The sequence below is a fragment of the Sarcophilus harrisii genome, chromosome 4 (genome assembly GCF_902635505.1).
Source record: "Sarcophilus harrisii chromosome 4, mSarHar1.11, whole genome shotgun sequence".
Taxonomy (NCBI): Eukaryota; Metazoa; Chordata; class Mammalia; order Dasyuromorphia; family Dasyuridae; genus Sarcophilus; species Sarcophilus harrisii.
In genome coordinates this window covers 291,337,050-291,354,871 of record NC_045429.1, presented here as the reverse complement: position 1 = coordinate 291,354,871, position 17,822 = coordinate 291,337,050, and the positions used below count along the sequence as shown (strand labels likewise).

General features: G+C 34.4%; 1 protein-coding gene across 1 annotated transcript; it reads left to right on the top strand.

The window, feature by feature from the left end:
• Positions 1 to 290: 290 nt before the first annotated feature.
• Positions 291 to 7,797, top strand: LOC100917255 (zinc finger and SCAN domain-containing protein 30-like). Its single transcript, XM_012548688.3, has 3 exons — positions 291 to 1,056; positions 1,862 to 2,000; positions 5,954 to 7,797. The coding sequence occupies exons 1-3, from the start codon at positions 649 to 651 to the stop codon at positions 6,868 to 6,870; spliced, it is 1,464 nt and encodes a 487-aa protein (XP_012404142.2). The 5' UTR covers positions 291 to 648; the 3' UTR covers positions 6,871 to 7,797.
• Positions 7,798 to 17,822: the final 10,025 nt, after the last annotated feature.

The following is a 17,822-nucleotide window of genomic DNA, read 5'->3' as shown; positions in this document are numbered from 1 at the left end:
GAGAAGGTGCTATCCTTCATTGATAGATGAAGCTCCCTTTCCTGGTAGTTCTTTGTACTAATGAAATCATAGGTCCAAGTCATTTAATCCTTATGGCATCAAGTTTCTTACCTGTGAGATGTGTGTGCTGTCTGTTCTTTCCTTTTTTATGCATAGTAGTGAGGACCAGTGGAATCAATACAAATTATAGCTCTGGTATTTGGGCAGAATTGATTGTATGTCTTAAACAGTCTATTTCAAGGCCAAGTAACTCAGTTTGACAGATTTAGAGAATAAATTATTACTTTACTTATTCATGAAAGAGATATTTATTTATAATGGGAAGGAAATGGGTACATAGGAAGTGTGAAGGACTGTAAGATTGTCTAGAAGCAATACACTTGTTTACCCATAGAGTAAAATCATGGTAAAATATAGATATTATGTGTGTTTGCCTTTTGGAGGTTGGAGTTCCTGCTAATCTGTCAAAAAAACCTTGCAAGAATCCTAGTTAGATGTAGAAAAGTGTTATAATGACATTTTCTGATTTAGCTGCTCACTTTTCTGAACACTAATGATCATTTCTTATACCTTAGACCCTTGGCGATATTATCTTCCCAACACCTAGAATTCAGCTGAAGTGAGGCTTCTGCCCTATTTTGACACAGGATGTCAGCAAAATATAGCAGGACTCTTCCTCTGCAAGAAGAAGAGGGACTTTTGATAGTGAAGATAGAAGATCCAGAGGACTATGCTTGGGAACAGCGATCCTGCTTACAAGGAAATAATCCTCTCTATCAGGAGATCTTCCGTCAGCGTTTTAGGCAGTTTGCCTACCACCTTACCCCTGGGCCACGTGAGGCTCTATGTAGACTCCGAGAACTCTGCCATCAGTGGCTGAAGCCAGAGATGCACACAAAGGAACAAATCTTAGAACTATTGGTTCTGGAACAGTTCCTGACCATCCTTCCTGAGGAACTCCGGACTTGGGTGCAGGAACGTCAACCAAGGAATGGAGAAGAAGCAGTGACTGTGTTGGAGGACTTGGAGAAAGAACTTGATGAGCCAGTCCAGCAGGTAGGAAGGAAATCGGTATGATCTATTGTGAGAAAGGAGCGCACAAAAGAGTAGAAAATGAAACATTTTTTTTGGAATAAAGGTGGGACACTATGGCCACAGAGGGTTACTTATGTTGTCGGACAAATTTGCTTTGTCCATCAATTAACTTGTTTGCCTTTGTTTACTGTTGAAGGAGAAGGAAGGAAGGGAGTAATTATTGGAGATTGAGTGGTATAAGAAACAAAAGTATAATTTTTTTTTTAAAGAAGAAAAAGAAAGATAAGAAAGCAAGGCCATGGAGCCCTGAATCAGAGCAAGAGGATATATTCATGGCAATGGGGAGAAAGTTATGCATTTAAGCCTAGGCATATTTAGGGCAGCTAAGTGGTGCAGTGAATAGAGTTCTTGTCCTGAAATCAGGAGGACCCGAGTTCAGATGTGACAATCACATACCTACTATGTGATCTTGGGTATGTCCCTTAAACCTTGTTTTTCCTTATCTGTAAAATGAGCTGGAGAAGGAAATCACAAACCATTCTAGTACCTTTGCCAAGAAAAGCTCACAGAGGGTCACAAAGAGTCAGATATGAATGAAACTAATAAACAACCAAAGACATAGCTAGAGTTATTACTCCCTCTGTTGGTTTTCTCTCTAGTTTTTCTTTTATCCCATCTTCCTACCATCCTTAATACAAAAGATGCTCTTGTTGCTTTCATCTGTTCTTTGGCCTTGGGATAATTTGTTCACTATACTCTAAGAAAGCTTAACTTCATTTCTCATAATTAATCCAACTAAAACCAAACTAGAAACCATTGTTTTCAGGTTCAGAACTATGGAAATGGGCCAGAAGTGGTCTGGAAGGAGATGACACCTCCTGGAACATCAAAGGAATCACTGACTATGCAATCCATTGAAACCCAGCTCAAGTATGAACCTAAGGAGTCTTATCCCCTACAAAATGGTAAGGAATGGCATTCTATCTGGGAAGAACAAAGGAGAGGAAAATTATTAGAAGCATGCAGGGGTCCTCAAACTTTTAAAATAAGGGGCCAGTTCACTGTCCCTCAGACTGTTGGAGGGCCAGACTATAGTAAAAACAAAAACTTTCTTTTATGGGCCTTTAAATAAAGAAACTTCATAGCTCTGGGTGAGGAGGATAAACCAATGGAATTGTGTTGGGGACACTGTTAGTGCAGAAGAATAATACTGATTTAATTCTTGCTGTTAGGGAGGATTAATTGAGGATTCACAAAGGTAGATTCCACCTACCTTTAGGTGGAAAACTTGGAGGGAAATGCTTGTTAAATGGTTAAATACAAGGTCCTACAAAATTCTAAAGAGAAGATCTTATTGGCTTCAAAAAAGCAGATTGTACTAAGAGCATGAGTAGACAATAAAAATAAAATCCCAAAGAATTTAAGAACTAGTGAGTGCTTTAAAAGCTATTCCTGAAAAATTAGGCAACTTGATTCCTGTATAGGACTAAAAAGGTAATAGTTTCTACTGAATATATTCATCAAAAGAGATTTTTCTTTTTAGAGAAGAAAATATAGGGAAGGGAGTTTGATGATAATAGGGCAGATAATAACAGCATGAGACAGCAGAATATAGTAAAGAAAATGTCACACTCAGGAATCAAAAAAAAAAAAAAAAACTGAGTTTAAATCCTCCCCCAATACTTATTGGCTCTGACTACATCACTTCATCTTTCTGAGCTAGAATTTGATGATCTGTAACATGTAGATAATAAGATCTGCAAGAAACCTTATACAATTGTTGGATCAAATGAAATAATATATGTAAAATGCTTTGCAAATCTTAAAATACTATAGAAGTGTCAGTGATAAGTATTAAGATTCTTTTCATACATGGACAATTCACAAAAATGTCCCAGAGAGAATAAAGGATGAAAACTCAAACTAAAATAACATTTTTGACATGATACTGCCAATGTACTACCACTAGCCTCTTGCTTTTCAATATTAGGGAGGAATTTTGCTGGTCATTTTACATTTTCTTTATCTTCCATGGGACTAACAATTTATATTTTCAGTAAATCTAGGATTAGATGTGCAGTGCTGTATAGCTTATATGTGAATTGCCTTGCCATTTCATTATTTTATTACAGTGTTTTACAGTGTTTTAATCAGCTGAACTGAAAAATTAATAGTAGAACTAAATGGGAAGAGAAATAAAGAGTACTTAGAAACGCTGGATATATTTAAATCAACAGGAAGTACTGACATAAACTTTAGGATACTGACAAATTCTGCCAGATTTCTAACTATTATTTTTTGAAATGTCATGGATAAAAAGAGGATAATTCAGGAAATTCCTGAATTTTAACAATGAGACATACAAAAGTATTAAGAACAAGTCATACATAAATTTGCAACTGCACTAATAACAGACATTTATTAAGTGCTTACTGATAGTGAACATCAGGCTTTTGATGAGATGTGTAAGAATTAGTAGGGGGATAAAATACCAACATAACTAGTTCCAGTGTATGACTTCCTAAGTGAGCTCTGATTGAGGTCTTGGAATAGAGGAAGAGGATTAATCATAAATAACCAGGGAGATGTAGAAAAGTTTTATGAATGAGATGACCTTGTTTTGGGAGGAGCAATTTATACCACATCAATTTAATTCACTGTTATGATGTAGCACATAGACAAGGGAACATTTTTAAGTAATATCTTGAGTACTGCTAAATGCATATATAGCTGGGAAACCCCACACAACATTCCTGTTTATGTATACATTATATTCTGTAATTTTATATATATATATATATATATATATATACATATATATACACATAAAACTTTATCTAATTATATTCTCTAATGTTGAGGAATCAAAAGTCTATTCAGCTTATCTTCAGATGATAATAAAGATGGGACTCTTTATACTTCAGAAAACTGGGATGGATTTTAAAATGATTTTGACCAAAAAAAAAAAAAGGAATTCAATAAGAATGAGATTTTACATCTAGAGAGAGAAATACCTAATAAAATACATACTTGAAGGAGAAAAGACTAGGCACAAACACAGATGAAAAATCCTGTGGAGTGGGAATGGGGGAGTATAGGTCGTAGTTGACCACAAGTTCAATAAGTTAGCGGTGTAGCACTACTAGGGAAAAAAGCCAGCCTGATACTGAAATATATTAAAGGCAGGAAGACATTTATAATTTTGTAATTAATTCCCCACTTAGCTCAGTCAGCTAAGAATTAATAAGGAGTATTGAATCTGGTCTTGATTCACAAACTTTACAAAGATATGGAGAAACTAGAGTAAAGCTCAGAAAGGAGTAACTGAAATTATCAAGGAAAAAGAAAATAAATCTGTGAGAAGAGTCCAAAGGAATTGATCTAGAATACAGAAGGATAGGTAAGGCATGACAGTATATTAAAATATATGAGGAAAATACTAGTCTACTTTTCCCCTCTTTGAGGATGCTAAAGGATCTAGGAGAATTTTCAGTTGGGTCAGAAATATCTTTCATATCTTTAAAGGAGGCTATTTGTGGACTTTCAATTTCTGGAGAACTCGAACATCATTTTTGAAAAATGTCTTCAAAATGCTATCAGTATTCATTTACTTGAAGACAAAAGGCTGAATCAAGTCTCTTGATATCTTTCTTGGCTCAGGGATTCAATAATTCTTTGTTACCATCTTTTTCCACTTTGTCTGGGTACATGCTATATTTATTACCTACATTCCTTTACCATACTAGTTCCATGGTCCTTTTGCCATCTAAATGGCAGCCAACAAATATGATGCAGAGTAACTTAAGACTTCTTATATATAAAGACACTGGGCCTTTCTTACTGCTTATTTGAGCTGTACAACAGACATGAGTCAGAGTAGAACGGTCCTCTGACTAATGATGTAAGCAATTTTGATGTTTGGAATGGGGAGCTCTTTTCAGTGATTTCCATATATTCAGAGGTTGCTTTGAAGGTTGTCTGTCTCCGTACAAACCTGCTAGCATTGATTTTTATCTTTTTTTCCAGTTTACTGAAACTTTAAGATTGATATGATTTGTAATTAGTTCTCTTATTATTAATGATTTGGAGCATTATTCCATACAATAACACTTCATAATTCTTTTGTTTATAAACTATTTGTTTATATGCTTTGATATATCTTTTGGTTAATGGTATTTAGTGATATCTGTGTATGTGTATGTGTGTAATGTGTAAATATGTATGTGTATATATGTATGATTTATATATCTTGGATACCTGATGTTCATCAGAGAAATTTGATTACAAACTTTTTTAGTCTCTCACTATCTTCCTTCTTATCCTAGCAGCATTAATTTTGTTTGTATGAAAACTTTTCAGTTTCATGTAATCTTCCATAGTAATTTCCATAGTAATTTTCAGTTTCATGTAATCTTCCACTTTTATTCCTTGTTTGATTAAAAATATATCTGCTATGTGTAGCCAGGTAAGGGATATAATCTGTTTTTCTTCTGATTTTTTTTTTTTAGGGTATGACCTCTAATATTAATGTTGTTTTATTCACTCAGAATCCACTGTAGAAGAATTTGAAAGGTGTTGATCTAAATATAATTTCTCTTATTTTACTTTCCTGTTTTCCTAGCATATTTTATCAAATATTCTTTCCTAAATATTTTGTTTATTCATTTATTGATCACAAGATAATTGAGTCTCGTTTCTAATTTCCCTTATCTAGTCTGTTCTGTTGATTTACCAGATGGTTTTGATAATTGTTGCTTATAATAATTTGAGATCTGGAAGTGTATATCTCCTTTATTCCCACCTTTTTTCATTATTTCCAAGATGTAGTAATTTCAATATGATGTTACACTATTTGACAACAGAGAATTTATTTTTATCTTCAATAGAAGAAACAAATAACTTCTGTTTATTATTTCAGATTTTCAAAGTAAGACTGAGAACAAGTGGTCATCTCATAAACAGGAAACATCTGAAACAGAATCACTAAGGGCAACATCAGAAACACCCCAAGGATATATAACTCAGGGACTTGCTTTGGAAAAACACTGTGAATGTGAAGACACCTTAGAAAATGATCATAGAAATCCCACAGGGGAGAGACTGGATGGTTCTGATTTACAGAAGCAAGATTTCATGCAAGAGACAATCACTCACAGCATTATCCCCCCAATCAAGGCAGATTTTGAGCAGAAAGAATGCAAAAAAAGCTGTAGTTTAGGTTCAGCTGTTGTACATGACAAAGAAAAACTTCTTAAATGTGATATATGTGACCAAATCTTTAAAGAAAATTCAGCCCTTTTTGAACACAAGAGAATTCACAATGGAAGAAAATACTATGAATGTAATGAATGTGGAAAAATCTTCAGGTGGAGCTCACATCTTGTTCAACATCAGAGGATTCACACTGGAGAGAAACCTTATGAATGTAATGAATGTGGGAAAGCCTTCAGGGGAAGCTCAGATCTTATTCAGCATCGGAGAATTCACACTGGAGAGAAACCTTATAAATGTAAAGAATGTGGGAAGGCTTTCAGCCAAAGTTCAAAGCTTATTAGACATCAAAGAATTCATAGTGGAGAGAAACCTTATGAATGTAATGAATGTGGGAAATCTTTCAGTCAAATCTCAGTGCTTATTAGGCATAAGAGAATACACACAGGAGAAAATCCCTATGAATGTAATGAATGTGGAAAAGCTTTCAATCAGAACTCAGCCCTTACTCAACATCAGAGAATTCACACTGGAGAGAAACCCTATGAATGTAATGAATGTAGGAAAAACTTTAGGCATAGGTCAGGCCTCATTCGGCACCAGAGAATTCACACCAGAAAATAACCCTTTAAATGTAATGAATATAGGAATTTTTAGTGGCAGATGATACTTCGGTTAATTTCAGAGGAGCTATGCAGAGTCTAAACTTAAAGACAAACTTTTTGCCTGCAGTTCCATGTTTGTGTTGAAGAAAAAATATTAATACTATACTTTGCATTTAGCACAAGTCTGTTAAAAATAATAAATATTTCTAATTTACAGAAATATTCTTGAATCTTGAACAAGGAAAATGTCACAACTAAGAAAGAAGTTTTTAATATACTTCTACGGTAAGTTAGCATTTCATTGTTCTGCGTATTGGCCCATAGGAACGATAAGAGATTTGTCTTTGTGTTAATGTAAGAGAGCAACAACTGTAATATGAGGCCAGATCTATAGACCAGAACTGTGTTTCTGACTAAAACCAAATGATATTTCCTGTAAAAGAATGGAAATTTCCTCTGTGGCATTGAATCCATTGGCTAGATATTCTTTGTGATCCTCTTTGAAGTTATAAGGTGGGAACTATAGTGATAGACGTTTCCTCTTGAAAGAACAAAAATGGAACTTTTCTTGAGTAGGTAGTTGTTTTTCCATAAAAGGTTTAGAGAAATCTTTTAATCTGATTTCTAGATTTTTTCATGAAAATATCCTTGCATTCTTTTATCTTGTGAAGAAGATGAGATCCAAACTCCATCAAGAGAATTGGGTATGACAAGAGATGGTTTTAGTCCCTGTCATTGAGGCCTTCTTTATTCCTTCTTGCCTTCTATAATCAAAAAGGTACATGAAATATTACCAAACTTAAGGCATTTCTCAGAAATTCATTAGTTTACTCCTCTTTTATGAACAGTGACCATGAACAACATATAGCTGTTTCTATATGCCTTTGGTCAGGGTAGCAGGAAGCGTCTTAATTTTTGTTATTCAGTCCTTTTCCAGTTATTTCCAACTCTTTGTTGGGGTTTGCTATTCCCTTCTCTACTTCATTTTACAATAAAGAAACTGAGGTTAGCAGGGTTAAGTGACTTTCCCAGGGTCATATAGCTAATAAATGTCTGAGGCTTCAGACCTGGCCCTTATCCCCTGTGCCACCTAGTTGTTCATGTCTTTAGATATAACTAGGGGCCAGGAATTCTCGCTTTTGAGCCTGGCTATGGGTGGGAAAGAAAAGGAGGAGGAAAGGATTCCTTCACTTGTAAAATGTCTGAAATGCCTGCCTTGGGCCAGTCTTGGTCTCTGAGTGAGTCTTTTTAGTATTGATTCTCATTGGTACAAAATGGCATTGGTATGTAGCCTAAGATCAATAACTTAGGAAAGAATTCTAGGAAACAACAAATGATTTGTTCCCTGGCTCAGAGAGTTCACACTTATGGAGATAAATAGCACAAAAGATGAACACCACCACGCCTGAATACATTAATGTAATGTAGAAATATCTATGTGAATTTGATTTACAAAATTATTTTTTCAATATTTATAACTAAGATCCAATAAATACCTCAAGTTTTGTGCCTACGTGGTTTGGATTTGATTTTGGGAGACTGCCCTCAAATCATGCTGCTTTCGTTGGTTTTGCTCTTAAGTAGAGAATTTTGGGAACCTGAAAGTTGAGTTTCTACATACAGTTCAACTTATTTAAGTAAAAGGATCCCAACTGCTTTGAAAACACTAAATTGAAAACAATGCATGTTGGATTTGATAAAATTATATCTTTCTATAGGGTTCTTTGTTAGGTTTTCTGGAGGTCTTGGAAGCAGCCTTCTTTTCAGCAGAGTAATCACCACAAGAATAGCCAGGTGTTAAAAGTCCAAATCCTTTATTATCTCCTTCACAATCTAGTTTCCTTGCCTGGGGCCCGGGCTAGCTTTCTTAGAGGCCTTCCAGAGTCTTGGTTTCAGTGGAAAAGCTAAGGAGGAAAGCCCTGCCACCATGGTGGTATGAGATGGGATGAATGAATCTCGCTTGAGTCCAAGGACTTCTGCTTCAGTCTCCAGCTACCACAAAGGTGGACAATGGAATGAATCTGTCTCTCCTTGGCTCCAAGAGCTTGAGCTCCCGCCTCCAGTCTGCTTGTTTGCTCTGGCTCTGACTCTGGCTGAGTTTGTCCCAGCTTATATGTTCTCTTATAATTACATTATCATAGGTGTGAATCTTGTAGAACTATATTAAATACTAAGTACATGTACTGAACTAGAGAACTATTAAGCACCGTGCTAAACTAGATAATCACTGTCTCATCAATTCTACTGAGTTACAAAGTTAGTATCTTGTAAGAATCCTTGTTTCAAGTTCAGAGTTCTGACCCATAACATCTTTCTTTGTCTGTCTCTCTCTGTCTCTGTTCCTCGCCCCACCCCCATTCCCATACACTGTAAAAACAAAGTAAAAATTATCTTTCACTTGTCTTTTCAGTGAATCTCACCTTCTATGTAAGCTTCTAACTTTATGGTAGTATGGCTTTGGTGACTCCCCAGAAAGAAAAAGATTCTTTCCATTGGAGCTGAACCATCTGATAAATCAGAAGAGGATAACTTCCAGGTTTGTTTGGGGTTTTTTGCATTGTAGCGTAGTCACTTGCCACATGATAATCCTCAGAAACACCTAGAGGTGTTTCAAGCTAGAGTTTCAAAAACTACTCATGTGGTTCCCCTTTCTACGAACTACCATCTCTAGGTCTACAGTAGCCAGGGATGGTCATTCTGTGAATAATATGCACATTCCCTAGCCAAAAGTCTGTATCTTTGGTATTAATTCTTTCTACATATCTAAAGAAATCTATGTAAGTCTGTCTTAAATTTTATAGATCTTGTATACAATTCAGATCTACTACAGATTGACTAGTGTCAATCAATTTATGATCACCAAGGCCTCATCCTCACTGAATTGGGACTGGATCAACAAGTACCCAAGTCTCAGGAAGTGCCTTAGTCTATGAAGAAAGTATAAATAGGCATGTCCACATCCTTCTTAGCTGAAAGTTCCAAAAGCTCACAACGTAATTAAAGGAATGTTTGCACTTCATCAAATGGACTAAACTTTCCTCATAAACCCTCAAATACTGATATGTAGGACACAAGATAGAAGAATGAATGACAGAACAGAAAGAAAACCCTGGATTTGAAGTTGGGTGACTTCAATTCTGCCATTAATCCATATAAACTTGATAAAATCATGAGAAAATGGATAAAATTTAGAAGTAGGGAAAATTGGAGGGCAAAAGTAAGGCAGAAAGGTAATAAATTTACCTTGTCAAATATAATTTCAGGAAAGGATACCTTTTCCTTTTAAATCTCCACATTCCTAGAATTAAGGAGTAAAAGAAAATTACATCTTATCTTGAAGTGGGTCTTTGTGCTCCTGTTCCTAGTGTGAAGTGCCTTCAGTGGATTGTTCTCTAGAAAGGTCATCATTTTCCTTAGCAAGGACAATTTATGTTGGGATGGTGAAGAAGTTTAAAATGTTAAACATATGTGAGATAAGATGGTATAGAAGACTGAATGTTGAGAGCTTTATCTGTTCTATGAAAGGAAAGAGAAAGGATGTTCATCTAAGAAGATGGAAAAATCAAATGAAGGTTTTTTTCAAAGATTCTTTTTCTTAGTCTTTATCCTTCCTGATTTCTCTGCAACATTTGACACTTATTTATGCTTTTCCCTCCCTATGCTGTCCTCCAAGCTTTCACTTTTAGATAAGAAAACAAACTTTTTTATGAGTTTCTAGGCTACCAGACAAACTTAATCCTATGGAAATAAGGGTATTGGAGACATTCCTTTGTGTGATTCTAGGTATATTTCTAGGAGTCAGTATTCTAAGAATATACTATATATATTGCTCCTGCCAGCCTCCATACTCCTAATGGACACCATGATACAATAAATAGACTTATACGTTCAACAATGTAAAAATTACTTCATATAATCCATGTGACTTAAAAAGAAAACATAACAAAAACTAGTTACTCTTGGAACACAAAGGTAAAATGACTAAAGTTTTTTTCAGTAGATTTTTGCAAGATAGAAATCCCAGATACAGAGTCAATATATCATATCTATTTATCTGTGAAAGTGATGTATTTTCCTAGTAGAATAAACTCATTATATTTCCCATACCTATCCCAGTAAAAAGTATTACCTGGCATCCCAAAGAACAATGTTATCTAGGGTGATTCATGAGAGCACCTTCTAGAACATCCACTTATTAAACTGAGGCCTAGAAAAGATCTTTGCTTAAAAAGGCCAAGGTCTCACACTGCATCCAGGGCCATCTTCAATCATCCTGACCCATGTCTTGCCACTGGATTCAGATGACTGAAGGATCGAATAAAACTGATGACTTTACACATCCCTGCCTCACTTAAATTCAATATACTTGCAAGTCAAAACATCACCCTCCTGATGTAATTCGTCCTGTTCAAGAATGAAGGATGAATAACTAGAGTGTAACTTGGTTTTGACACCCATTTTAGAAAAGATAGACAAGCTACAACAAATCCAGAAGACAACTGGTCAGAACTTTGAACAAATGAGTATTCATTTGCTTGATGAAATTACAGAGTATAGGAATCAGATTACAAGACAATGAGATGTAGGACTTTAAGTGAACTTTATGTACCTTGTAATAAGTTTTGGATCATTGAATGAAGATAATTTGATTAGTTGAAAGTATTAACCATATGTCTTGTGACTTAGATTTAAAAAAAAACAAGCTAGGTCTTTTATGATAATCAATTTATTGAGCTCCTTTTTAAGCTCAATTAAAAATTTTTTATTAAATTTTTTATTTTCAAAACATGCACAGATAATTTTTCAACACTGACCCTTGCATAGCCTTGTGTTCCAAATTTTCCTCTCCTTCCCCCCAACCCCTCCTCTAAATGGCAAGCAATCCTATATATGTTATAAATGTTAAAATATATGTTAAATCCAATATATGTAAACATTTATACAATTCTCTTGCTGCACAAGAAAAATCAGAACAAAAAGGAAAGAAAATGAGTAAGAAAACACAACGCGAGCAAATAACAAAAAGAGTGAGAGTGCTATGTTGTGATCCATACTCAGTTAGCACAGTCCTCTTCATCACAAGATCATTGAAACTAGCCTCAGTCATTTCATTGTTGGAAAGAGTCATGTCCATCAGAATTGATCGTCATATAATATATTTTTTAATAATTATAACTTTATTGACAGTACATACGCATGGGTAATTTTTTGCAACATTATCCCTTGCACTCACTCTGTTCCGATTTTTCCCTTCCCTCCCTCCACCTCCTCTCCTAAATGGCAAGCAGTCTTATGCATGTTAAATATGTTATAGTATATCCTAGATACAATATGTGTGTGCAGAACTGAACAGTTCTCATGCTGCACAGGAAGAATTGGATTCAGAAGGTAAAAATAACCTGGGAAGAAGAACAAAAATGCAAACAGTTTACACTCATTTCCCAGTGTTCCTTCTCTGGATATAGTTGATTCTGTCCATCATTAATCAATTGGAACTGAATTAGATCTTCTCTTATCTACTTCCATCAGAATACATCCCTCATACAGTATTGTTGCTGAAGTGTATAATGAACCCCTGGTTCTGCTAATTTTACTCAGCATCAGTTCATGTGAATCTCTCCAAGCCTCTCTGTATTCATCTTGCTGGTCATTTCTTACAAGACAATAGTATTCCATAACATTCATATACCACAATTTACCCAACCATTCTCCAATTGATGGGCTATCCATTCATTTCCCAGTTTCTAGCCACTACAAAAAGGGCTGCCACAAACATTTTTGGCACATGCAGGTCCCTTTCCCTTCTTTAGTATTTCTTTAGGATATAAGTCCAGTAGTAGCACTGCTGGATCAAAGGGTATGCACAGTCTGATAACTTTTGGGGCATAATTCCAGATTGCTCTCCAGAATGGTTGGATTTGTTCACAACTCAACCAACAATGCATCAATGTCCCAGTTTTCCCGCATCCCCTCCAACATTTGTCATTATCTTTTCCTGTTATCTTAGCCAAACTGACAGGTATGTAGTGCTATCTCAGAGTTGTCTTAATTTGCATTTCTCTGATCAGTAGTGATTTGGAACACTTTCATATGAATGGAAATAGTTTCAATTTCATCATCTGAAAATTGTTCATATCCTTTGACCATTTATCAATTGGAGAATGGCTTGATTTCTTATAAATTAGAGTCAATTCTCTATATATTTTGGAAATGAGGCCTTTATCAGAACCTTATCTGTAAAAATGTTTTCCCAGTTTGTTGCTTCCCTTCTGAACTTGTTTGCATTATTTTTTTTTTTGTACAAAGGCTTTTTAATTTGATGTAATCAAAATTTTCTATTTTGTGATCAATAATGATCTCTAGTTATTCTTTGGTCACAAATTCCTTCCTCTTTCACAAGTCTGAGAGGTAAACTATCCTATGTTCCTCTAATTTATTTATGATCTTGTTCTTTATGCCTAAATCATGGACCCATTTTGATCTTATCTTGATATATAGTATTAAGTGTGGGTCCATGCCTAATTTCTGCCATATTAATTTCCAGTTTTCCCAGCAGTTTTTGTCAAATAATGGATTCTTATCCCAAAAGTTGGGATCTTTGGGTTTGTCAAACACTAGATTGCTATAGTTATTGACTATTTTGTGCTGTGAACCTAACCTATTCTACTGATCAATTAGTCTATTTCTTAGCCAATACCAAATGAAACCATTTCTTTACAATATAGTTTTAGATCAGGTACAGCTAGGCCAACTTCATTTGATTTTTTTTTTCATTAATTCCCTTGAAATTCTCTACCTTTTGTTCTTCCATATGAATTTTGTTATTTTTTCTAGGTATTTAAAATAGTTTCTTGGGCGTCTGATTGGTATAGCACTAAATAAATAGATTAGTTTAGGTAGTATCATCATCTTTATTATATTCTCTCAGCCTATCCAAGAGCACTTAATATTTTTCCAATTATTTAAATCTGACTTTATTTGTGTGGAAAGTGTTTTATAATTTTGCTCATATAATTTCTGACTTTCCTTTGGTAGATAGATTCCCAAATATCTTATGCTATTGACAGTTATTTTGAATGGAATTTCTCTTTGTATCTCTTGCTGTTGCATTTTGTTGGTGATATATAAAAATACTGAGAATTTATGTGGATTTTATTTTGTATCCTGCAACTTTGCTAAAGTTATGAATTATTTCTAATGGGTTTAGTAGAATCTCTGGGGTCCTCTAAGTATACCATCTGCAAAAAGTGATAATTTGGTTTCCTCATTACCTACTCTAATTCTTTTAATCTTTTTTCTTGACTCTTATTGCCGAGGCTAGCATTTCTAATACAATATTGAATAATAACAATGATAGTGGGCAACCTTGTTTCACTCCTGGTCATACTGGGAAAGGTTCTAGTTTATCCCCATTACATATGATGATTACTGATGGTTTTAAATATATGCTTCTGACTAGTTTAAGGAAAAGTCCATTTATTCCTATCCTCTCAAGTATTTTTATTAGGAATGAATGTTAAATTTTATCAAATGCTTTTTCTGCATCTATTGAGATGATCATATGGTTTTTGTTAATCTGGTTGTTGATATAGTCAATTATGCTAATAGTTTTCCTAATATTGAATCAGCCCTGCATTCCTGGTATAAATCCTACTTGGTCATAGTGTATTATCCTGGGGATGATTTTCTATAATCTTTTTACTAATATTTTATTTAAGATTTTAGCATCAATATTAACTAGGGAGATTGGTCTATAATTTTCTTTCTCTGTTTTCAGCCTACCTGGTTTAGGTATCAGTACCATGTCTGTATCATAAAAGGAATTTGGTAAGACTCCATCAATCCCTATTTTTTCAAATAGTTAATATAGCATTGGAGTTAATTTGTCTAAATGTTTGGTAGAATTCACATGTAAATCCATCTGGTCCTGGGGATTTTCTCTTGGGGCGTTGGTTAATAGCTTGTTCTATTTCTTTTTCTAAGACGGGACTGTTTAATCAATTTACTTCTTCCTCTGTTATTCTGGGCAAGCTGTATTTTTGAAGGTATTTTTCCATTTCAATTAAGTTATCAAATTTATTGGCATAAAATTGGGCAAAGTAACTCCTAATTATTGCTTTAATTTCCTCTTTATTAGTGGCGAGTTCTCCCTTTTCATTTGTAAGACTAACAATTTGGATTTTCCTCTTTCCTTTTTTTAATCAGATTTACTAAGGGTTTATTTATTTTGTTGGTTTTTTCATAGAACCAACTTTTAGTTTTATTAATTAATTCAATAGTTTTTTTTTTTACTTTCAATTTTATTAATCTCTCCTTTTGTTTTTAGAATTTCAAGTTTAGTGTTTGATGGGTTTTAATTTGTTCCTTTTCTAGCATTTTTAGTTGCAAGCCCAATTCATTGACCTTCTCTTTCTCTATTTTATGCAAGTAGGCCTCTAGAGATATAAAATTTCCCCTTATTACTGCTTTGACAGCATCCTACACATTTTGGTATAATATCTCATTATTGTCATTTTCTTGGATGAAGTTATTGATTATGTCTATGATTTGCTGTTTCACCCAATCATTCTTTAGTATGAGATTATTTAGTTTCCAATTATTTTTTGATCTGTTTTCCTTTGGCTTCTTATTGAATATAATTTTCATTGCATCATGGTCTGAAAAGGATGTATTTACTATTTCTGCCTTACTGCATTTGAGTTTGAGGTTTTTATGTCCTAATATATGGTAAATTTTTGTATAGGTTCCATGAACTGCTGAGAAGAAAGTGTACTCCTTTCTGTCTCCATTTAGTTTTCTCCAAAGATCTATCATATCTATCATATATTTTTAGTATTCTATTTACCTCTTTTACTTCTTTCTTATTTATTTTGTGGTTTGATTTAACTAATTCTGAGAATGCAAGGTTGAGATCTCCCACTATTATAGTTTTGCTGTCTATTACTTCTTGCAACTCTCTTAATTGCTCTTTTAAGAATTTAGATGCTACACCAGTTGGTGCATATATGTTTAATATTGATATTGCTTCACTATCTATGCTACTCTTTAGCAAGATATAGTGCCCTTCCTTACCTCTTTTAATTAGATCAATTTTTGCTTTTGCTTGATCTGAGATGAGGATGGCTACCCCTGCTTTTTTTACTTCATCTGAAGCATAGTAGATTCTGCTCCAATCTTTTACCTTTACTCTGTATGTATTGCCTTACTTAAGGTATGTTTCCTGTAAACAACATATTATAGGATTCTGGCTTTTAATCCAGTATGCTAACCGCTTCCTCTTTATGAAGGAGTTTACCCCATTCACATTTATGGTTAAAATTACCAATTCTGTATTATTTGCCATCTTGTTAACCCCTGCTTATGCTTTTCTCCTTTCCTTCCTCCTTACTCCCCTCCACAGTATTAAAGTTGTGAGCTCCACTTGCTTCTCACAGCCTTCCCTTTTTAGTATCCCTCCCTTAAAATTCTTCCCCCTATCTTAGCCCTTTTCCTCACAATTTCTGTATTTCCTTCCACTTAGCTTACTCCTTCCCTTTTCACTTTCCCCCTCCCACTTTTCAATGAGGTAGAAGAAGTTTCACCATAAATTTAATATGTCTAATATTTTTCTCTTTAAGCCAATTCTGACAAGAGTATGATACACACTATGTTCATCTCCCTCCATTCTTTCTCTCAGATATAATAGGTTTCCTTTGCCTTTTCATGAGATGTAGTACCCCCACTTTACCCTTTTTCTGGTGCAGTTTTCTTTCCACCTCTAGTTTCTAGAACAAATTATACATATGTTCTTTATATATCTTTATAGCAGAAATATAGTTCCCAAGATTTCTTTTTATCTTTTTAGGTATCTCTTGAGTTCTATATCTGGAAAGCAAATTTTTTGTTTAGTTCTGTTTTTTTCATCAGAAATAGATGAAATTCATTTATTTCGTTGAATGTCCATCTTCTTCCCTGGGGAAAAAAATGCTCATTTTAGCTGGGTAAGTTATTTTTGGCTGTATACCAAGTTCTTTAGCTTTTCGGAATATCAGATTCTAAGCCCTTCGATCCTTTAATGTGGATGCTGCTAGATTTGGGTAAACCTTATTGTGGCTCCTCTATATTTGAATTTTTTCCAGCACCTTGTAATATTTTTTCTTTGGTTTGATAGTTCTGGAATTTAGCCACTATATTTCTTGGAGTTTTGATTTTAGGGTCCCTTTCAGTAGGTGATCAATGCATTCTTTCAATGTCTATTTTACCCTCTGTTTCTATGACTACTGGGCATAATTTCCTGGAAAATAGTGTCCAGACTCTTTTTTCCATCATATTTTTCAGGGGTCTAATAATTCTCAGATTGTCTCTCCTAGATCTATTTCCAGGTCTGTTGTTTTCCCAAGAAGGTATTTGACATTTTTTTCCCATTGTTTCATTTTTTTGGTTTTGCTTGACTGATTCTTGGTATCTCCTCATGTCATTCAATTCCATTTGTTTAATTCTGATTTTCAATGAATTATTTTCTTCATTCATTTTTTTATATCTTTTTCTAGTTGTCCAATTGAGTTTTAAGTGAGTTGTTTTGTTCTATGGAATTTTTTTCCATTTTGCCAATTTTATTTTTTAGAGAGCTATTTTCTTTTTCCAGTTCTGTTTTTCAAGGATTTGATTTCTTTATCCACTCTATCTTTAAATGAGTGAGATGACTTATCCAGACTCTCTTGCTGAGCTTCCCTTTCCTTTTCCCATTTTTCTTCTAGCTCTCTTGTGAGAGCCTTTTAAATTTCTTCTATGAGAGTCTTGTGTGTTGATCCCTTTTGGGGATTCATCTGGAGATAGTTTATTTTTAGTCTCCTCAGGATTTAAAGTCTGCTCTCTATCCATATAGAAGCTATTGACAGAGTCTGTTTTAATTTTTTCCTCATTTTGTCAGAGAAGAATCAAAGAAGACAAACTAGCAAAAAAACAAATGCAGTCTGCTTTTTTTTTTGGGGG

What these genes read in the sequence shown, in the direction of transcription:
- LOC100917255 (XM_012548688.3), top strand. Translation starts at nt 649, where the DNA reads ATGTCAGCAAAATATAGCAGGACTCTTCCTCTGCAAGAAGAAGAGGGA. An exon ending in TTGATGAGCCAGTCCAGCAG is followed by an intron (nt 1,057 to 1,861) that starts GTAGGAAGGAAA and finishes CATTGTTTTCAG; the next exon opens with GTTCAGAACTATGGAAATGG. An exon ending in GTCTTATCCCCTACAAAATG is followed by an intron (nt 2,001 to 5,953) that starts GTAAGGAATGGC and finishes TTATTATTTCAG; the next exon opens with ATTTTCAAAGTAAGACTGAG.